The sequence below is a fragment of the Henckelia pumila genome, chromosome 2, assembly GCF_033568475.1.
Source record: "Henckelia pumila isolate YLH828 chromosome 2, ASM3356847v2, whole genome shotgun sequence".
In the NCBI taxonomy this organism is placed as follows: Eukaryota; Viridiplantae; Streptophyta; class Magnoliopsida; order Lamiales; family Gesneriaceae; genus Henckelia; species Henckelia pumila.
Genome location: NC_133121.1, coordinates 113,691,800 through 113,714,950, shown reverse-complemented (window position 1 = coordinate 113,714,950; position 23,151 = coordinate 113,691,800). Strand labels below are relative to the sequence as shown.

Sequence of the window (23,151 nt, the reverse complement as noted above, 5' to 3'; positions counted from 1 at the left end):
GTTAATTATAACGTGAATATCATGCTAGCTTTTATTTTATTTTATTTTTTTGAGATGTTTGCATGGGCATCTCGTCAAATAGCTAATGTGACAACTTGTACATCCAATGAATGATTGCCACGTAAGTTATTTTTCACGTAGTTGTCTATGATGATTGTTCATGTAATTGATACACACACACACACGAAAACTTGTACGTGCGTTGCACGTGAAGAACATATGATGAAATAATTAAAATTTGAAACAATACTAAAGCAAAAACTCCACTAAGACAGTTTCACAATCAACTTTGTGAGATTGATTTCTTATTTAGATCATAAATGGAAATTTATTAATTTTTATGTCAAAAATATTATTTTTTATTTGTAAATACGAGTAAGATTAACATGTGTCAAGGATAAAGATCTGTGAGACTATCATAAAAGATACCTACGTTAAAATTAATTAACTGAACAAAAGATAAAGATAATAGTATTAAATTTTAACAATTCATGTTAATTACTCATATTAAGTTATTAACCAATTTGAAAAAAAGCATGTTTTTTTTTAAATTTTTTTAAAATATAATTTTGGTTGCAAAAAATTTAAATTTAAATTTAAATACATAAGTTAAAATAGACGTGAAATTTTTATGTGTAAGTGCATACAACAGAGTTTCCTGAGTTATTCAGTCTATATTTGAGTGTTTGTCTAGCAAAGGGTAATTTGCTAATGACGTCATAACGAAATTGTGCTCCGTTGCGGGGCTCTCGACTTCTACGGATTAACGACAGATGAAAGATAATCTCGGATACTTAATAGTTATTGGAAGTACTTATTGGATTAATAAAAACTTTTAGATTAAAAAAAATAATATGATATTCACTTATCTTTAGGCTGAGATTTTATAGACTCTGTGCTACTAAACCATTTTTTTAAAGATACGTAAGTATTGACTGAGATATCTAGATGAGTATGCATTTTTATATATTACAGTATTATCTGTCATATATATGATGCATGATTATCCTGTAATATATTTATAAACAGGTGCTGATCACGTTAAACCTGATATCCCTTGAGATTGTCAGTTCAGTAAGGTCGCCCAGCTCTTCTTTATTGTAATTGTGTGACACACAGTGAATCTATAGGGTAGCGTGTATGGTTTATCCAGGACAGTGTATATCCAAGATCACAGTCAGTATTTGTGACATCCAATGGATTTTCGAAACATCGAGCTCATATTGGGGTTCCTACACTCTAAGCATAAATTTTAATTTTTTAATCCCGATTTACCAAAGTATTCCTGCTTTATACATTGTATATAAACATTTGTACTCATACATTGCGTACTTGACAATTTCACTTACGTTTTTTGCTTCTATCATGAATACCACATTCGATGGTACAACTTGCAAGTTGTTCAGGAGTTGAATCATGATATAGAAAATAAAACAAATTTATGGTACGAAACATATCATAAACTATCAAGATTAATAAACAAAATAATAGAAAATCTTTGCCTAAAATTCAATATATATTAATATTGTGTCAAGATAAAATTACATTAAATGATTAAATATTACATGATTTAAGCTAACTTGAGTCATGATAATGTTTTTTTTTTTAATTTTTAATGTAAATATAGAATAATGATGATCGTAAATGATGAACATTGAAACTGTAAGGGTTACATACTTACATTAATGTTTGAAAATATTAAAAATATTTTTATTAGTTTCAACGATAAAGAGTACATTGATTCTATTAATAAGACATGTAAATTGTTTTTTCTTCAAGGAGTATCTATTATTACCATGTATTGAAAATATAATTTATTTCAAGGACGATAACTCTTTAATACACTACGAGTTTTTAGAGATATCAAACAAAAAAATATATATATTTTCTCAAAATGGACAAAACAATTGAAATAAAAGAAGAAATATTATAAGCATTTGTAATTGAAAACATTCAAAATGCAAGGACCAATTTTATTATATTTGTATTATTATATTTTCTCAAATTTTTAAGTCAAAAAAAATGTATTCGCATTAGTTCTGTAATTTTCTCAATGTTTAATTTATATAAAAATATAATATTTATTACAACTATGATTTTTAATAATTATAGATTCGATTAGATCTGTAACACATAAAATTTTTTAACAAAGATTATTTGCATTCATTTTAAATATATTTTGTGCATATTATATTGTATTAAAATTTATTATTGACTAAAATATCATGAAAATTATTAATTAACTACACATTATTATCTTCTCATTTCAACTCATTTATTTAACCACACTTATCGACAATGAAAATGTGCTTCCACATGAATTGCATATGTCTTTTAACTGGCGTATATAAAAATAATTTAGAAATATGAAGCAAATTTTATTTTTGTATTTGTTTTTTGTTTTCTAAATCCCTTTAGTCGTATGAATATGCTTTATTCAAGTGTCCATGGAGCTAGCATTCCTAATCTGTCACTTCAAAGTTCAAATCAAAGATTTTATTGATCGATTTGATTTAGCGTGGATTGCCCATTAAGGGAAACATGAAAAACGAGGCTGCAGACAATATGATGATTAGAAACAAAAATCATTTAAAAAAACACAGGTATTTTGTTACTACCTATGCTTAGAAAAGCAAAGCATGTTGAGAGCCAAACAACACTAAAATTGTACAAGTCACGGAACAAATCGCAGCAAATTATCATTATATCCCGACATATTTTCATAGGTTTAATCCCCCCAAACGTCCATGTCTTTTGTACAATCCCAAGTTCCAAAACCATAACAGAACAAAGACAAAACTTGAGAACAATTCTATGAAAACTTCCCATGTTAAACAAAGCCCCCAACATGATAAAAACTGAAACTTGACAAAAGAGAGGCAAAGATGACAAAATTTTCAACAAGAAAAGTGGAGTTATCCACCACTATAAACACCTGAGACCAACTTGGGTTGGCCCCTTACATTATCCATAGTCAAATCCTTATAGCAACTGCACTCGTGCAGTTTTTGAAGCTGCATCTGTTCTTGCATTGTGATGAATATTTTGATATAGAAATTCATTTGTTTGCTCGTATATGAAGTTGCATTATCTTTCATCCTGAACAAAGAAAAATGTCGTCATCTTTTCAAAAAGTGCTGATTATCCAAGATGCATCACGGGATCTCACCGTTTCACTAAGACATCTCTTGGGTCAGGTGATAGTGTCAAGCTTCTTGGAATCATTCATGCTTTCAGGAAAGACAGAAAAATGTACTCTAAAATTTGTATATCATATTCGAGTAAGTATTCATAAGAGATTATTGGGTTATGACATTATTCCTTTGATGCATGATATAGAGCTAGCCACAAGTCACACAAATTAATATATCTCAATTATTCATCTACGTTGGATTGTGATATGCATGAGATGCATTTTTTTGCAGATCGTAAAACCAAGTTGCATTCAAGTGCAACGATTAACAAGCACAAACAAAATATTTTGGAAGAAGTTCAGAAAAAGAAAGACGAATACTCAACATGTGCTGAGGTTGAAGAGATAAAGAAGCTAACTGATAGCTTACAGGTTCTCTGATTTCCAACTAAACAGTGACATGGAGTTTTAATGTTTTGGCATGATTCTTTAAAAACTAAGCCGCGGATACATTGGAAGGAAGATAAAAGTTAACAGATAGAATTCTATGAAAAGTAAAGTCAGTTGAGAGACAAAATAATGAAGTTTTTGATTCTGTACATAGGTTCAGTTTGAGGTAGCGGTGGAAACAGGCAACCTGAGTGAAGTTGCTGTTGATTATGCCAAGAACTTTCAAGCAACACATGTTATTCTTCCTGGGTACTCGATCCGTCTTATTATACCTCATAAATTACAACAAGAAATCGGAGTTGCTAAGAGGAAATTTGATATAGATACTATTGTGGTACAACAATTGTCTCTAGCATATCATATGACTGACTCGCAGTGGTTAGGTGCTACATAATTTAAAGATTTCACGCGTTTACTATCTTATAGCTGTAGATAGAGCAACAAACATTTGGTTCATAAGATGCAAATTTGATCTCATATACTTGCCAGGTGATATCAAGTTAATAAAGTTAAACATGATGTTAGACTGGTTAAAGATATTTTTATAAATGTACTTCCTATTTCATTCAAAGCTCCAACCTGACTGATACGATGTTGTTGCAATCTGGTACCGGCAGGCAACTAAAAAAAAACTAAATTACTTCAAAGAGAACCTAGCATGTGGAATATCTAGGATAAGACAAGATAACAGCATTGAGATAATAAAAGCACCTCAGCAGGTAGCTGAATTTGGCACAACGCCATCAGGCACCGGGCAAGAGACAACCTATAACCAGGAAAACTGTAAGAGATTAAATTCCCTCGAAGTTTCATCAATAAATACTGATAATAATTACATCATGATAGCTATTAACTTTCAATATCTGAATGGGCAGGGAACCTACGGAGTGATACATTACCTGGTTCTGCATGTTCGTCGTGCATGAATAGGACTTGGATTGGTCAAACAAGGCAATTCACTTGTACTGAACTCCACTCTGCGACAGAAGGATTTTCTCAAAACAATTTGTTATCCAATCATGAAAGGAAATTGTACAAAGCATCATTAAATGATGGAAGTAATGTTTTGATTTGGGAGCAACCTTCAGTCTCAGTCAAAGGAGAGGAATTTGATAGGGAAGTTATGATTCTTGGAAAAGTCAGACATGAAAATGTGGCCACGATTGTAGGATATTGTTCTGAAGGACAACAAAGGATGCTGGTCTATGAATATTTGTGTAATGGTTCTTTGAACTGGCATTTATCGAGTAAGTAAACAATAGGCTTATTTGGCTAAACCTCCAGTCAAATAGAATCAAAGTTTCTGTTTAGTTTTTACTCAATATATAATGTACATCTTCAGACAAAAGCAGAGACTTAACATGGGAAAAAAGAATGAGTATAGCATGTGGAGCAGCTAAAGGGTTAGAACGTTTGCACAGATAAAGTATATATGGAAGAGTGAGGCCTAGCAACATTCTCCTTACGCACGACTATAAGCCACTGGTAAGATTAATTGGTTCACTATAAGTACATAATGCACAGATGTAAGGCAAAAACATTGGTGTATCTTATCAAACATTGGTGTATCTAATCCTATCTACCATGGAAAATGTATCAGCTTTCTTGCTATGGACTTGCAATGAATCAATACAAGGACTTGAGACAATCATCTGAATCTTTGGCACTAAAGACTTTCGAACATTTGGCACCAGAATACGGGAAAACTGGAATAGATTTGAGCAAAGCTGATGTATTTTCCTTTGGGGTTGTTCTTTTGGAGCTGGTGACTGGGAGAAAAAGCTTAGAAGAGACAGATGGGGAAAGCTTCTTGAGATGGGTGGGTAACAACTTCGAAATTTGATTCTCATATCTTTACATGCTCGCGTGAATAAAAACAAGGGGCTGTTGCATGTGAATGATTAAATCTATTTTCTTGCAGGGAAGACCACTTCTAAGGCACAAGAAGTACATGGAATTGATAGATCCCATGTTACAAGATCAGTCGATGTTTTTCAGCTCTACTGGATGGTTCACTTGACAGATAAATGCCTTAGCTGGGATCCCAACAATCGTACTCGATGAAGAAGGTAGGACTCCTCTCCTCCATCTTTAATCATAGGGTTAATTACATACATTAGCCTTTTGAAATCTGGAGATTGCTAAATCCCTCCATGAAAAAATAATAATCTATTATATTTTCAAATCTAGAGCCCTCAATCATATAAATTTGATCGCTCACCAGTTTTGATCAACCAAATTCCTTGAAGAAGCTGCTTAAAACTCTCTCTTAGTAGCTGGCATCGGGTGAAATCTCCGGTCCTCATAGTACTCCAGAATCTCAATGGTGCAGGCCATACATGAAAAACACGATTCCCAGTTATAAAAAACATTCACAACACTTGAGTAATTGCATACACATACACTACCGATGCCTTTCTCTGGTGTAACATATCCTCTAGGCATTCGCTCCTGATCAAAAGCCAAATATTTGGACATTTTGCTATAAAGTCGGAATCTTAAGATCAAAGCAATCGTTTCTATCGTAAAGTTCAAATTTTTTGTATAACCTTCAATCAACTATTTCAACAATATCTGGATGAAGGTTGCAGCGGATTTGTGTGGCATTGTTAGTGGTGATGGTGTTGAAGATTTCTCACCCACTGAATCTGAACTAGCGATACGGATCCGACGGTAGAGAATGATATTGTTTGAATATCATGAGGACCAGCATTCAAGGGATATTCAGAATTCGAATTTGCTATTCTGAGTGTTTGTTTGTTTGTTTTTTTTTCTGTGATCTGTTGGTCCAAAAAATTAGTGAGGCGGCGTCAGCCATCGCAAGCAAGCTTGTGTACTTATTTGCACTTGTGGGTGTTTTGTGTATGAACAATATAATATATATCTTCACAAATATATTTCAATTCGGATGAAGGAATCATTGCTTTTGAAAGTAGTGGAGATGATCAAAATTGGACCTTTTGTGGAATAAAGAAATTAGAGGCAAATCTAATTTGGTTGCCACAATTCTTGTTGATAAAAAAATCGAATAAATTGTCCGATGACCAGCGTCTAGCTAGCTAGGAATCCATGGAATCCACTATTTCTTTCCATTCCTTCTCCCCCATTCATGAATCGTCTGATCTCGTTCCACGAATTTCGATATCTTTGCTCCTAAATTTCCTGCTCTTGTCAAAAAATGGCGAGCAAGAAACCTAACGACCGCCATTTTTCTTCTCTCTTAAGGTAGAGTTTTGGTTTTGGCATGAGAATCTTACACTTCTCTCCATTTCCCCGCGGTCCCTTCTCAGCCACTATCCAAATTCGCTTCAAGAAGCATGCCAACACAGCCCAGACCCGACTAGAGACTCGAACCCTCGATTCGAAGCTCGATTCCCTGGCCTTCCACCACCACCGCCTGGATCTCGTCCTTAGGATTCACGCTCTCTTCTTAGCCAAGAAACGTTTCCCCTTTGTCTCTGTACAGATCCTCTCTCGATGTTCCAATCACGCCGGAATCGATACCCTTTCAGCTGGTGATCTTTTGCGGAAATATCCCCATGTTTTTCAGGTATTTACTCACCCTGTCCATCAAAATGCTTGCTTTAAATTTACACACAAATTTGTGGAATTTCTCCGGAATGAGGATGAGGTTGTTTGTGGAATGAATGATGTCAACGTGATTAAGATAAAGAAGATATTGAGCATGTCTGTGATTGGGAGAGTTCATTTACATGCGATAAGATTGATGAGAAGAGAGTTGGGGTTGCCTGAAAATTTTAAGGATTCGATAATTGAACTTCATAGTCAAATTTTCAGAATGGTGGATTTGGAGATAGTGGAATTGGTTGATATCAATGGCAGTGAAGGAAAATTAGATTTTGTAGCAGAGATTGAGAAATGGAGAGAGATAGAGTATAAAGAGAAATGGTTTAGTGAGTTCGAGATCAAATATTCTTTTCCAATTCACTTCCCAACTGGATTTAGGATCGCTCCTGGGTTCAAGGAGAAACTGAGAAATTGGCAGCGCCTTTCGTATGTTAAACCTTATGAGAGGATGGAAAATGTCCGGATCCGTTCATATGGGGGATTAGAAAGGTATGAGAAGCGAGCAGTGGGGATTATTCACGAGCTTTTATGCTTGACAGTGGAGAAAATGGTTGCCGTTGAACGATTGGTGCATTTCAGGAAGGATCTAGGAATTGTGGTTAACTTGCGTGAGCTTCTTTTGAAGCATCCTGGGATATTCTATGTGTCTACCCAAGGGAATGCACAAACAGTTTTTTTGAGGGAAGCTTATAGTAAAGGCTGTTTGGTTGAACCAAACCCAATATATGATGTGCGGAGGAAAATGTTGGAGCTTATATTGTTGGGTTCCCGTAATTCCAGAGAACTGAAGACGCAGATAGAGGCTGAGGAAGAGAGAAAAGATGCAAGGAACAATAAGAACAGCAGTGAGACACGAAATGGTGATTTTTTTATTCCAATTTTGGAGTTGTTCAGACAGTAGTACAATAAAGTCGTTATTGATTTTTCCACGTTGTCTCCGCTGGAAGGGTTTGAACAAATGAAGCCTTTTAAATTGTGACACAGATGTTCAGGGACAGTTTGTTTCGTCACGGGATGGTTCATTTTTCAACCACTGTGCCTCATGAACTCCAGTGCCGGAGATGTTGACCCACTGAAACTTCATATAATTTAAGTGCTTGGTAATATTAAAATTTTGAAAGTTTCAAGCTTTAATTGAACTATTGAATTATAAATTTTGTAACTTGAGAAAGTTTATATATTGTTTTCAGGGTTTGGAACAACACCATCGTTCTGTGGTCAAAATCACGTGTTGAGTGCAGGATTCAGGTTTCTTTCCTTGTGAATAGCAGAAGCGCATGGATTGTTAAGGCATCTGCAGTTGCTGATGGAGTAGTCCCCAATGCTTCCGCGTCTCCTGTTCCTGAGGCAGCAATGAGAAGAGTGTTGCTGTTGACAAAACTCCCTTCGGGATCCAAGCTTCAGCTTCATTTTGAACAAAAAATGAGAATGAAGGTGGCAAAGGAGGTTAGACTGAGGAGAAAGGGGCTTGTGATGAAGCACCATCTAAGGAAGAAAGGGTGATGGTCACATTCGAAGTTGAAGAATAAGAATATGTAGTTGAAGCTGAAAGTATGTCTACAGGTGTAATTTTGATTATGTTACCTGAATGTGTTTTATATTGATATGGTTTTGACACAAATAATGCAAGAATTAGTTGTATTTATTCCCATCATCTGCTTTTCTTGGAAGAATAATGGTGGGATTTTACATATGAATATAACTCCTTCAGTTGACACCTTACAGCTGTTGATGCATGCGGAGTAAGCAGTGTCTTTTCTGTGGTATGTGTGGCCGCATCGTTGATCAGCCGTGGAGGAAATTGAACAATTTTTGAGCTTTAGTGCATCAGTTGTGCACGATTGTCTCAAATCATTGTCATCTTTTAGGATGTAGTCTACTGGTTTTGGGACAACTTTGACGTCCAGCGTGATAGTGGACCGGGGACATGACATTAATGCAATAATTCGGTAACCATTGCTTAATAATAACTATCGTTTAATCTTTTAGAGGTAGATCCGTCTGAGTTTGGTCTTATACTGAAAGTGAATTAATACGAATTCAAATGACTCAAGTCACATCATAAGTAGCCCAACAATACATTTCAGATGCTGGAGACCCGAACTCTTAATGTATCAATGTATTCTCAATGCTAAGATTTGTTCACAGAATTCTCAAATCCTAAAATATGGGTAATGTCTGAATTAGTAGCCAAGTCGAAGGATGTGAAAGAAAATGGATAAAGAAAAGCATTCATGTTGTTTCCTGCATTCTCCAATGGCTTACCAACCGGCACCACCTACACAGAAACAGAGGATCTGTTAGGTTTTGAAAGTTATATGCTTTATCAATAGATGCATGGGTGAATAGTAGAATGTTAAAGCTAAAAAATGTGATGAAAAATCTAAAAGCCTTTTGCTCAGTGTTGATATTAAAAACTCCACGCATGTTAAATGTGCAGGAGTCTCAGATGAATTTATTTATAAATATTTTGTGAAATGACTAAACTGAATTCACATGATGGATAGTAGTACTGTTATATATATGTTTGATTTCTTCACTTCGGCCTCTAAAAATAGAAAATGTTTAGAACTACTTGCCTCAAACATACTCGAACCTGTAATATTTTTGAGATTTTAGTGTTGAATTGAAAACGTAGGAACCCGATATCACTTTCTTGATGGAGCAAAATGCAATATATATCAAGGCAGTTCATTTTACCTTCTTGGGCTCTCGGAAAGAATTTTCATCCATTAGATTACTAGATTTTAGTTCAGTTTTTGTTGATCCTGATAACTTTAACGAGTTTGGCTCCAGTCCATTGATAGAGATCTGAAGTGTAACATTGTTGCTTCCAAAATTAACCACCTGGATTGGACATATGATGTATCACACAGTCAGTTAACATGAGAAAGAAAATGCGTGGTAAGAATAATTTGTACTTCTATGAAAGTGGCCCCTTGAGCGAGATGGTAGATTGGACGATAGGATAAATTTTGATACATCCTCTTATTCTTGCAATGGCATGCCGAGGGAAACTTAAGTTCGACTATTAAGTCAATGATCTTTACGGTGTACATGTTTTTATAGTGTTTTAAAGTATTATCGTGGTTCACTTGGTGCCTCTTGATGTAGGCAGGAAAGAAGAGGCTTTAGCAGTTTTCTTCGTACATGGAGTCCTGTGGCCAGACTGACCATCCATGCTCAGAAAGAAAAGAGGTAGAAAGTAGGAAAATCTATTGGTAAATGACGGAGAAGTAGGAAAAAATTGCATGTATCCACGCAGAACTAATAGAGCAGGTACGAACCTTTATTCTCAGGTATGACTGGCTACTCTTTAAATCTTTCCAAAGAATAGCAGAGGTAATAAGTGAACTTGAATCATTAGCTAGAAGAGTCGAACTGACAAGTGTCGCTCCATTAGTATCCTTGAATAACTGCTGCATCCAGTAGCTAGGAGTGCCATACGTACGTGATGAGTCAAAAACAATCGCATCTGGCATCCACCTGATCAAGCAACATCATTTAGAAGAAGAAAATTTCAAGTGAAAAAGAAGAGATAAGGAGGGATTTCAAGAATATACGTTTTGTCGTTGACGTTGACGAATAAAGGTGCATAGCTTGCCATTTCAACTGCATCACTGTATAGGATAACATTGAGACGATATGATTGGATTGAAATAACTAATTTGCTCCATCGTCAGGTTATCATGTGTAAATATGGAAGAATGGTACCAGTTCCTTTCGAGGCCAATCAAGAATCCAGCTTCAGCTATGGCAGCCTGAAGACTACCACTACCAGCATCTGTTCCCCTCACGGCATATTCACTCACAAAAGCCTGCAGAATCATTTGTAGCGTCACCAGTAGGAGCACAATAATTAGTGCTTGATCCTCGAGGGGTGGTCAACTTATTGTTATTATTTTTTAATAGATAACGAAGTATCAAGTGAAACACAGCAAACCTTTGGACCATTGCGGTTTACTTGATCAAATTTATGTGCCTTGGAAAACATGTCTTTGGCAGTGCTGTATATCTGATATATGAACGAAGCATAACTGTGAGTAGTTCCTCCTCGTTTGGAGCAAATTTCCGTGAGTTGATATGATTGTGGAAGTTCTTACATGATAATCATATAAATCGGCAGGATGATCCAAGGGTTTAGAGGAGGCATCACAATTTGAGATGATCTTGATATCGGGGTATACACTTTTTATTGCAGAATGGAATTTAAGGTAGTTTCCTGAATAACAGGAGTTGGTAGAAAATCTCAAGTATGTATTTGGTAATTTTAATTATGAAACATCAAACTTGAAGGAAGATTCATATGCTGGACCCGAAGAAGCTTAGATGAAAGTTTCCTACCTATGTAATATTCCTTCCCGCAGTCCTCATTCCCAACAGCAACATATCTCAAATCAAAGGGTTCCGGATGTCCCAATCTCGCCCTGACAAAGCCCCATCTCGAGCGAGGATCACCTCTCGCAAACTCGATCCCATCTAGAATTTCCTGCAATTAACACCAGGATTCATTTCAGAAGTGGCAAAAAATAACACTGGGAAATTAGGTGGGTCAGTCTGAAACAAGCTCAGTGTAGGACATTTGAGATATCAATAGGAATATTCGCATTTCCAGATTCTTGAACTGTCAAAAAACAAGATTCATGTTATGTGCAGAAAAACCAAGAGACTTACTTGGACGAAAGGTGATATGCTTGAAGTGTTGACTTCATCTCGATGGCTGATCCCTGAGAGCATTATTTGAGTGAAAAAGGGAGACAATGTGTAAAAAAGAAACGAGTAAAGAGATGGCCTAGTTAAATGCCGAGACTGTAAAAAGTACCATTATTGAACACCCACACTGGTAATGCACCCAAGTTTTCTGCTAGCTGCAGACGCAGAAGACAGGAACTCAGGAATCAGGATCCAGATGAGATACAATAGAGTTACACACAAGTTTAGTCATCATCGATTTTAGTGGAAAATCCAACTGACTCTTATTCAACTCGAGTGGAGTTCGATCATGTAGTGAATTTTACTGGCTATCTGCGAACTATTGCTTAAGACTATTAGGAAATTACCAGGAGAAACTCAAAATGACCAAGTCCATCATCAGTCCAGTACTGCCAGAAATCACCAAAATGGCCAGGCCTCTCCTCCCAAGCTCCAATTGTTTCTTTCCAACGAAAGGCGTTCCTTAACCAATCTCCTTCAACAAAGCAACCACCTAGTAGTCGCCAAGTTAAATATGGATACAAGAACAAACGTGAATGCTTCCAAAAATGTATCAGGAGTACCAGGAAATCTGAGAAACCCCGGTCTCAAATCTTTTACCATTTTGAAAAGATCATTGCGAAAACCAAGTCCCTGAGCCAACATTAGTAAATCTAAAGTGTTATCCATTGAATGTCGAAGGTTTAGATTAGAATTATGACCCATTCAAATCCTGCACCGCATACACACCTTATATGTATCTGTAGGCATCAAGGACACTTGATCAAACCACATTACACCTCTCGATTGTGTGGTTAGTTGAAGTTTTGAATTTGAATCAGTTCCACTAGATTTCAATGCAAACTCCATCCTTCTCCAGCGTGGAATAGCAAGACTTCTGCCAGGAAAACAATGATAAGTGGACTTAATAAATACAAAACTGAGATAAATTCAAATACCGAGTGGCAGCTATCCATAAACTGTGGATACACACATGATATTAGCCGTGGCTAACGTCTGCGACCCATTCATGCTGGTCAGTGACGCAGACAGATTAATCGGACCTATAGAACGAATATAGAATACCAATTTATATGTCTTCCCTTCTTCAATATTCTGCAAGAGAAGAACAGAGTGTCAATTTGCAAGACAGATGTTTAAAAGTTAGCATCATACAAGAATTTTCTGTGCAGGATTAGTTTTCATGGTTGCGCATGTTTACTGGTATATATCAGCAATCATCTAAGCCTGCCCACATATCATTCGGTCGGTGCATAAACCGACTCTTGAGGATTTTATTATCTTCGTATGAAATACATCATAACAATGTATCTTGACTTTATAAAGTCAAGAATCAATCATGACACCAGCTGCAGTGAGATTACTCAGAGCTTGAACCGTCATGAAACTCGAACAGCTTGAAACCTTTAGACGTGAACATTCATAAAAGCTCAAATTGAGCTCGACTTTTTAATATCCCTGGATGAGACAGATGAAGTCTCGCTAGAGAATTGTAGCAAGAGTAATTGAGTACTTTGTTAGCAGGCATGATAGGAAAACTAGGACAAGGGAATGATAAGGAATTAGTTGTTACCATTCCCCAGAAACCAGGGTTGTATAAACCAACTCCTCCAGATGGACAAATATTCGTGCCCATAATGTCACAAAGCACGACCATCCTCAGAGCCATTATATTTCGTGGGAACAATGACTCGGGATGCGTTGATACTTGTATTGATGATTCTTCCCCGATGACTGACCACGGATGAATGTTTGAAGGTGAAGTTCTGCCACCAGCTTCAAAACCTGGAATTCATTCATATAGAGCTATACTCATCTTTGCTTTATATTTTAACCTCAACAAAATCACCTCTACTTTCATGAAAATACACGCTTCTTGAAGTACTAGGCGAATAATTATGATAAAGAAAAATACTCATTCAGATCTCATATTTGACCTCTATTGCTAACAAGCTCTGCCCACAAGCCTCCTGCACCAGCATGATTAATCTCCTGCAATATTTAAAATTAATTCAGATGACATATGTGATATTCTTGCATGATTTCATCATAAATTATGATTCTCACTTCAAAAAATACACCAAACAAAGTTCCAGGTATCTTCTTCGCTGATGCCTTGGACACATTCACCAGAAGCTGTGCTGTTACTTCTGTTCTGATCTCAGTTGCAGAAGAATGACACAAACCACTCAGCCCAAAGAAAAAACAAAGCAGAGTGCTGTAATAATATGGAGTACCATTTGCACCCATAATTCTTCCTTGATATGTTCAATGCTCTTGAATCCTGTCCAAGAAGATACTAGCTCAAAAAGCTGGCAGACACATAAAGATTTCAATGAACGATTATACTATCCAACTGATTATCTTCAGTATCAACAGCCGAAAGTCATTGAAACAGATACGACACATACAAAAACATCAACTTTGCTACTCTTAGATCATTTTCTTTGATGAGAACTAGTTAACCCACAAACAACCGAGCCATCTATACTCTATAGTTGAAGAAACATATACATTGTCAGACGAGTATAAATTTAGCAGAAGCGATACCAGCAGATAAGCAAGTCTTGGTCAGAGACTTTTGTGCGTTTTGTAGAGAATAATAATGTAGGCTTTTATAGTGAGCTAAATGTGTTTGGTATATATTTTTCTTTGGCTGTTACCAAATACTGAAGGCTTAAATGTGCTGTGTCCGGGTTTAATACTTGAAATGAGGGAAGCATGAAAAGCCACTGTGTTTTTTGTGTGTGCACTGTTTGTTCAAATGTGCAAATTGTGCCTGATATAATCAGAAACAAGCCATTTGACTCCACCCTCTTACATGTCTTACGTTATGTACGTGAATAGTAATGTATAATGACATGCGGAGCATTTATGTAATAAATTATAATTTTAAGCACCATACTTTTGCTATAAAATCAAGTAATGAATTCACATTTATATATCAAGTTATGTTTTTTTTAATAAAAAAAACAGTAAAATCAATTTGGACAATGAAATAATTACAAAGTAAATTATAATTTTTTTTCTGACTATTCAAACACGTATTTATGTTACATAAATTTTTTTTATAAAAAAAAAAAGACACAAAAGATGTAACATGTACAATGCACATATCTTCACAATATTTAGGAAAATGGCATTCACCTCTTCTATCACTTTTAAGGCATTTAATCTTAGAGTCACAAAAATTTTCAACTTCAGCCTTATATACTTTAAATTTATCCAACACTTCATTCTTAATCTAATATATCTATTTCTTTTCTACTATAAAAATATGAATGTTGGACAAACTTTTTGCATTGTGCATTTACTACATTACCCAAAAGTTATGAATATATGTATTAATTGCATGAGCATTGTGTGGAAAAAATGGTGTAAAAATTAGGGCAAATTTGGGATATTCAATTTGTGGAGAATAAATGTGTTGCTTATTCATTAAATTGGTGCATTTATTTTTTGAATCATTGAATACAATATTTTAATTGAATTCTTTATATTCTTAAAGTCATTCTAAAGAAAACATGAGAAAAAAAATTTATAAATATATATAAAATGTTTATAACATCTTTTTTTTCAACTAAATCATTTAATTTGTGCATTTATATTTTGATTCATTGAATACAATATTTTAATTTATTTTTCATCATATTGCTAAAGTTATCAAAAAAACATGAGAAAAAAACTATAGATATAAATATTTCTACCATCTATTTTTTTTTATAAATCATTTACCTGTTGTATTTAGTTTTTGACTCATTGAATATTACAACATTTTAATTGATTTTTATCATATTTTTAAAGTCATTCTAAAGAAAATACGAGTAGAAAATTATAGATATAAAATATTTCTACTATCTGTTTTTTAAAATTATAGTTGAATTTTTTAAATAAATTAATATTATTTTAATAGTTACTTGGTGGCGTGCACACGCATTGTACATGTGTGCAAGATAAAAAAAATAATAACATGTAGGAATGTCATGAAATTACAGTATAATTAGTTAGTTTTCACAATGTCGACATATTTTTCGTATTTTTGATTAGAATATTTGTTACATTTATAATCTAAAACTAAAAAAATTTAAATTGAACACAAAATTTACCCCTACCATAAAAAAGGTGGATTGAAGAAGATTGTTGCTGTTAAAAGAATGGGTTGAAAATTACCTAAATAAATAAGGTGAAAGAATTAGTGAAATTCCAGTATATTTCGTTAGTTTTCTCTTCTCTTTCATTATTTTAAAGGTTATTTCTGGAATTGCACATAGTAATACCAAAATTAGTATATGTCGAGCATTATACGTGATATTTTTTTTTTATCATGAAATATGTAGAAATATGAAGTTAATTAAGAGGCAAAAAAAGCTCATGTGATTATGTTTTTAGTTTTATATAAATCATATTGAATTTATAAAGCTAACCATATATAATATTGTAGCATAAGTACAATCAATGAATAAAATATTTCGATATATTTTATTTATTATTATTGAAATTATTAACAGCATTTCTCGCTATCACAATAAAAATAATTAATCATTTAAATTTTTATCAATATTTACATTTATACAAAAATTTTGTTTAAGATAATATGTAGATAGAGAGAATCGTCTCACTCTCTCACTCACACTCACACACACATATATAAGAATAAGTTACACAATTTACTATAATAATAAAAGCAAACTATATTTGTAAAAAAATAAAAACAATATTTTATTTTTAATGCATTAAACACAATATTTTAGTTGGTTTTCAAAATTGCATTTGTAAAGATAACCTCATATATTATTGTAATATAAGTGCAAAATTAATAAACTATTTTGATATGGTTTTTTTATTATTGAAATTATCAACCTCATTTCGCACTATCACAATAAAATATACTCATCATTGAAATTTTTTTAACAATATTTACACTTCTACAAAATTTTTATTTAAGATAATATATGGATTAAGAATCTTAAGATCATCATCATATATGTTATTAAGAATAAATTTCATAAATTTAATATACTAATAAAAACACATGTATTAGAGAGAAAAAAAATAATATGCTATTTTTTAACTCATTACAGATAAAATTTTAATTGATTTTCAAAACATCATATTGTATCATAAAGTTAACCTCAGATACTATTGTAACATAAGTGCAATTAATAAATAAACTATTTTGATATAGTTTTTTTACTATGAAAATAATGTATCAATTCACCTCTTATTTTATTACACAAATTTACTTTAAATTACTTGATTCATTTGAAGTATTTTCTATGAATTAAAGACAACAAAATCAAAACATGTGAAGAACAAAGTATTTATAGAAAAATAACATTTGGTTATAAAATTATTATAAAAAATTTTGAAAACAATGTGTTGAATCCGACGTTTTGGTGATAACAAACAACAACTCATTGTATAGGTATGTGCTGCCGATCTTTGTATTTCAGGAATCTACTACAACTCCTACCGCAACCTCCTAAAGCTTGTCAACCGCCTTTGTCTTTCGACCGGTTGCAGTCACAAGCCTATCGACTGGTTACTCCAGAAGCTTGTCAACCGCCTTTGTCTCTCGACCGGTTGCAGTCACAAGCCTATCGACTGGTTACTCCAGAAGCTTGTCAACCGCCCTTGTCTCTCGACCGGTTGCAGTCACAAGTTTATCGACTGGTTATTCAAACCAGCAGAGGATAAATCTATCTACCAGTAGAATGCCAACTGCTTATCAAGATATCTCAAGACAAGTACTTGTGACAAGACGTTCTTTGCAAGATCTTTTATTAAAAGCAGAACCGAAGTATCAGAAGATCTGATTGACTCTTGCATCGAGACAACAGGTTGCACTAAAATAGCAAAAACGCAGAATGGCTACAGATAAAGCATTCGACCGTTTATACCAGTTTTGGACTCTGGAAGTTGTCTGCATTTAAAGAAGTGTACGATCTTCATGCAGAATCATCAATACATTTATGAAGCATTAATTGTGCATTCAATGCAGCACCAGATCGTTCAAAATAAAGACGTTGATGATTGACCTATATAAAGGGAATATTGCTCAAGAAGAGACCAAGAAGAAGCAACTCGAAAAATCTCAATCATTTGTATACTATCAAAAATCCTCATCTGATATACTGAAGCAATACTTGAGCACACTTACAAGATCATTCACTTGCTGCTCAAATAAACCCTCGCCTACAATTTACATATCTGATCGTCAAGGATCATCCTAGGGTTTCCAAGCCTCTCGACCGCTCTGCAGTTTGAGAAGCTCAACTCAACTATACTCATTATTGAAGAGACTTGAAGCTACTCTGAAAGCTTTCACCAGTCTGATAAGAACTGAGAATCTTATCTGTGTAAATCTAGGAGTTTCGGATTAGGCATTGGATAAGTCCTAAGTCTGAAGTGGGTGTATTACAAGACGTTGTAATAACCAAAGTCTTCTAGTGAATTCCTTCCTAAGTGGAAGAAGGGGAGACGTAGAAGGATTAAGCCTTCGAACTTCCATAAAATCGTGCCTTAGTCTTTATTGTTATTTATCTTACATATTACTCATACACTGTGCTCTAAACTTTGCATCACTAAAACCTCTGAACTATTTCCGCACTATTTAAGTTGTTCAAACAGTTTTAGAAGTTGAGAAAACAGATTAAGTGAACTAAACTTCACTTGATCATTTTGAAAAGAAAGAAGAAAAGTTTCAGAGTGTATTCACCCCCCCCTCTACCCTCTGAACCGATCCCAACAAGTGGTATCAAAGCAGGTTCCTTTCTCAACTGCTGATCTAAAGTTTTAAAATCATGACTTCTTTCAACAAAATTCCTATGTTTTCTAAAGAAGATTATGATGACTGGAAAATTCGCATGCAGGCACATCTTGCAGCACAGGACGATGACATGCTATATGTCATAACAGACGGTCCCATCAAAATCATGAAGGTCAACCCAGCTCTAACCGATGGTGCATGACAAATGATTGAGAAACCAAGAGCTGAGTGGACTACTGAGGACAAAAAGAAGGCCAATCTTGACAATGTGGCCCGAGACATCTTATACAAAACACTGGACAAGAACATGTTCAGTAAAATCAAGTCTTGCTCCACAGCAAAGGAGATTTGGGAGAAGCTCACTCAGCTGTGTGAAGGAAATGACCAGACTAAGGAAAACAAGCTCACCATGGCCATTCAAAAATATGACAATGCCAAAATGAAGCCAGGGGAAACCATGGCTGAATTTGATGAACGGTTCAGTAGTATCATTTGTGATCTTATTGCCTTAGGAAAAACTTATACTAACCGTGAAATTGCTGTGAAGGTTATGAGAGCTTTGCCCAAAGAATGGGAGATCAAGACAGTGGCCATGAGGGAGTCAAAAGACTTAAGCAAGGTTGAACTGCATGATCTCTTTGCAGATCTCAAAGCCTACGAGTTTGAGCTCAACATGAGGACAGAGGATGAACCATCTACCTCTCAACCAACCAAGGCCTTAACCTCAACGGTGATGCGTTCACCGGTCGAGGAAGCTCCAAAGAGATCAGCTGAGCAAATCAGCAACGAAGCTATGACACTCTTTGTCAAAACATTTGGTAGATTTATGCGTAAAAACAATTCTAAGTTTAAAAATTTTCATAAATCGGACCATACAGACGATGGTCCTACTTGTTTTAACTGTGGCAAGCCAGGCCATTTCATTGCAGATTGCACCAAGCCTAAGAGCAATGATCAGAAGCAATTCTTTGAAAGAAGAAGAGGCAAGGAGGACAAGAGGACGGTTAGAAAAGGAAGAGACCAAAGGGTTCTAGTAGCAGACGAAAGCAAAAGCAAGTGGGCTGAATCTGACTCTGACAACCCCAATACCGGAAGCTCTTCAGATGACAGTGATGATGAAAAGGTGGAATGCCTTATGGCTGACATCGAAGAAGAAGCTGAGGAGGTATTTGACTTTGGTTCACCTGAATTTACTCACAGTGATCTAGTTACTGCTTTACACGAAATGGCTAATGAATACAAAGCATTATCCAAGAAATTCGAGGAGGTAAAGGCAGAAAGAGCTGACCTAAAAGATAAGTCAAGCGAATCAAGCTGCATGCAACGAAAAGAGCTTGATGGTCTTAAGGTCAAGCTAAGTATGCTGGCTACTGAGAATGACACCTTGAAAAGAGTGTTCCAAGCAACCTTGACTGAGAACAAAAAACTACTTGAAATAATTAAGGCTTGGAATAAATCTTCTGTAACCATTGACAAGATTCAAAAAATCCAAAGACCGGCACATGATAAAACCGGTCTAGGGTTTGGAACAAATGAACAGTCTATGGAATCTTGTATTCAGTCAAGCCTGGACAAAGGCAATCTTAACAAAATAAGATTTGTCAGGTCCAGCACGATATATGAACACGATGAGTGCAGCTTTGACAAAAATCAGAAAGTATTTAACGAACGAAGATCTAAGCATAGAGGGCTGGGATATGTGGATCCCCAGATCTCTAATCAAAGAGGAACTTGGATTAAACCAAAACCTAATGAAAGAAGAAAGGGAAACCAATCTAATTTCAAAAGGTCATGGAATGAGTCTAACTACTCTAAGAGAAGATGGTCAAAAGAGAAGCCTTACCAGTACTTTAATTGCAGGCCAGTTCAAAAGAGATACAGGCTAACTGATAAAGATCAAAAAGGCAAACAGCACATAGCAACCTCACAAGCACACACATTTACTGCTTATCGACCGCACATATTTCTGGACACACACACGGGCAAACCTGTAAGGGTGTTCCAGGTGTGGGTCCCAAAAGAGCTAATCCGACCTGGACCCTACTAGATGTGGGTACCAAAAGTTCTTCACTTTTTGCAGGTACTAAAAGTCCAAACGGGCGAGAAGACCACTTCTATCAAGGACACTACCTGGTACTTGGATAGTGGTTGCTCACGGCACATGACAGGGAATCCAGAACTTCTAACAGAAGTGGTGTTGTGCAAACGACCAAAGATCAGCTTTGGAGACAACTCCAAAGGTAAAACCGTGGGTAAGGGTAAGATTATCCATGGTAACATCATTATTAAAGATGTATTGCTTGTTGACAAACTGTGCTATAATTTGATAAGTATTAGTCAACTATGTGACAATGATCATTCGGTCGAGTTTCACAAACACACTTGCATCATCAAAAATGACAAAGGTGAGACTCTTATGACCGGTGTAAGAGACCTAAACACCTACAAGGTAAACTGGTCTTGCTCACATATTTCTTCACCTACTTGTCTTACTGCTCATCATGATAAACATTGGTTGTGGCATAAGCGATTAAATCATCTAAATTTTAAGTCCATCTCTAACTTGAGGAAGCATGATTTGGTTTCTGGTCTGCCTGAAGGAGATTTCATAAAAGACAAAGTTTGTCCTGCTTGTCAACTAGGAAAGCAGGTGAGAGCAACCTTTAAAAATAAAGGGTGTATGTCTTCTTCCAAATGCTTAGATTTACTTCACATGGACCTATTTGATCCTATACCAGTAAGAAGCATAGGGGAAATGAGATATGCTCTTGTTGTTATAGATGACTTTTCTCGATTTACTTGGGTCATCTTTCTCTCTTCAAAAGATCAAACTGCACCTCACCTGATTAAGCTTTTTAAACGCTTGCAAAATGAACAATCTATTGTGATAAACAGAATCAGGAGTGATAGAGGGACTGAATTTTTAAACACCACTCTTTTGACTTATCTAGATGATTAGGGAATCAAGCATGAGTTGTCAGCTGCTAGATCCCCACAGCAAAATGGGGTGGCTGAAAGAAGGAACCGTACTTGAAAAGAAGCAGCTAGAACTATGATTGCTGATTCAAATGTTTCTCAAAGGCTTTGGGCAGAGCAGTTAACACAGCTTGCTATACTCAAAACAGATCTATGATTAATAAACGATTTAACAAAACTCCATATGAGATCTGGAATGGCACAAAACCTGATATTTCTTACTTCAAAATTTTTGGGTGCAAATGCTTCATCCACAACAATGGCAAAAATCATTTGACAGCCTTCGATACCAAAGCAGACGAAGGAACATTTATTGGTTACTCAGCCGTTAGCAGAGCTTATCGAATGTTCAATCAAAGATCGCTAACGGTCGAGGAAACCATTCATGTTGTTTTTGATGAATCTACTCTTTGTACAGAACAAACTCAAGGGAGCATAAATGATCTGAGTCATAGACTGGAAAACACAAATCTACAGGAAGAGAGTGACAGTGATCCATATCTTCCAAAGAAGGATGATCTAGCTCCCTCTACCGTGTGTGATCAAACAAGGCCAGAAGAGGATCCACCGGTTGATAACGATCCTCCTGTCAATGATGATTCAGTAAACGAGGACGTTCGTCAACCAATTAATGACAACCCTTTAGGGAATTATTTTAGGTGGAACAAAGATCATCCACCTGGGTTGGTCATAGGTGACCCTTCTGCTCCTCGAAAAACACGTGGTCAAATGATTAATGAATTCTTGTATGCAACTTTTATATCTCAGGCAGAGCCCAAGAAGATAGATGAAGCTCTATCAGATGCCAGCTGGATTGAAGCTATGTAAGAATAGTTAAATCAATTCACCCGCAACAATGTTTGGCATCTAGTTCCTTGATCGGAAAATCAAAATGTGATTGGAACTAGATGGGTGTTTCGTAACAAGCTCAATGAACATGGCACTGTTGTGCGTAACAAAGCCCGACTCGTTGCCCAAGGATTCAGACAAGAAGAAGGCATAGACTTTGAGGAATCCTTCGCGCCAGTTGCAAGACTAGAAGCAATCCGCATTTTTCTTGCCTATGCAGCTTTCAAGGACTTTAAAGTTTATCAAATGGATGTCAAGTCTGCATTCCTCAATGGTCTACTTCAAGAAGAGGTGTACGTTGAACAACCACCAGGTTTTGTCAATCCTACTCATCCTCAATATATCTATAAACTTGACAAAGCCCTCTATGGATTAAAACAAGCACCGCGTGCATGGTATGATACACTACTAAAATTTTTACTGGAACATGATTTCCAAATTGGAACGGTCGATAAGACCTTGTTTAAATTTGTAAAAGGTGATCATGTGTTACTAGTACAAATTTATGTTGATGACATTATATTTGGGTCAACTAACCCCAAGTTGTGCTCAAAGTTCTCTAAGATGATACAGGAGAAATTTGAAATGAGCATGATGGGCGAGCTAAACTTCTTTCTTGGACTTCAAGTAAAGCAACTTGAAACTGAAATATTTATCAATCAATCCAAGTATG

General features: G+C 35.4%; 3 protein-coding genes and 1 long non-coding RNA gene across 5 annotated transcripts; 2 read left to right on the top strand and 2 right to left on the bottom strand.

The window, feature by feature from the left end:
* Positions 1 to 2,787: 2,787 nt before the first annotated feature.
* Positions 2,788 to 4,554, bottom strand: LOC140877138 (uncharacterized). Its single transcript, XR_012149248.1, has 3 exons — positions 4,483 to 4,554; positions 4,295 to 4,349; positions 2,788 to 3,099 (listed from the first exon to the last, which is right to left on the bottom strand). It is a non-coding gene; the product is annotated as an uncharacterized lncRNA (long non-coding RNA).
* Positions 4,555 to 5,174: 620 nt separating this feature from the next.
* LOC140878197 (receptor-like serine/threonine-protein kinase At1g78530) lies at positions 5,175 to 5,647 on the top strand. Its single transcript, XM_073281808.1, has 2 exons — positions 5,175 to 5,406; positions 5,505 to 5,647. Exons 1-2 carry the CDS (start codon positions 5,175 to 5,177, stop codon positions 5,645 to 5,647), a joined length of 375 nt encoding a protein of 124 aa, XP_073137909.1.
* Positions 5,648 to 6,205: 558 nt separating this feature from the next.
* LOC140880292 (protein ROOT PRIMORDIUM DEFECTIVE 1) lies at positions 6,206 to 10,452 on the top strand. Its single transcript, XM_073284612.1, has 4 exons — positions 6,206 to 8,031; positions 8,156 to 8,271; positions 8,362 to 8,734; positions 10,286 to 10,452. Exons 1-2 carry the CDS (start codon positions 6,828 to 6,830, stop codon positions 8,215 to 8,217), a joined length of 1,266 nt encoding a protein of 421 aa, XP_073140713.1. The 5' UTR covers positions 6,206 to 6,827; the 3' UTR covers positions 8,218 to 8,271; positions 8,362 to 8,734; positions 10,286 to 10,452.
* Positions 8,796 to 14,588, bottom strand: LOC140880291 (alpha-L-arabinofuranosidase 1-like). Of its 2 annotated transcripts, none has more exons than XM_073284609.1 (18): positions 14,435 to 14,588; positions 13,952 to 14,168; positions 13,822 to 13,876; positions 13,458 to 13,669; positions 12,858 to 12,979; positions 12,614 to 12,761; positions 12,448 to 12,517; positions 12,232 to 12,377; positions 11,994 to 12,039; positions 11,846 to 11,898; positions 11,516 to 11,660; positions 11,275 to 11,393; positions 11,115 to 11,186; positions 10,886 to 10,989; positions 10,735 to 10,791; positions 10,459 to 10,657; positions 9,872 to 10,018; positions 8,796 to 9,449 (listed from the first exon to the last, which is right to left on the bottom strand). In XM_073284609.1, the coding sequence occupies exons 2-18, from the start codon at positions 14,132 to 14,134 to the stop codon at positions 9,303 to 9,305; spliced, it is 2,025 nt and encodes a 674-aa protein (XP_073140710.1). In that variant the 5' UTR covers positions 14,135 to 14,168; positions 14,435 to 14,588; the 3' UTR covers positions 8,796 to 9,302. The 2 variants fall into 2 exon arrangements, with proteins under 2 accessions (XP_073140710.1, XP_073140712.1); XM_073284611.1 differs by lacking the exon at positions 14,435 to 14,588 and adding an exon at positions 14,296 to 14,317.
* Between the last annotated feature and the right edge of the window lie 8,563 nt (positions 14,589 to 23,151).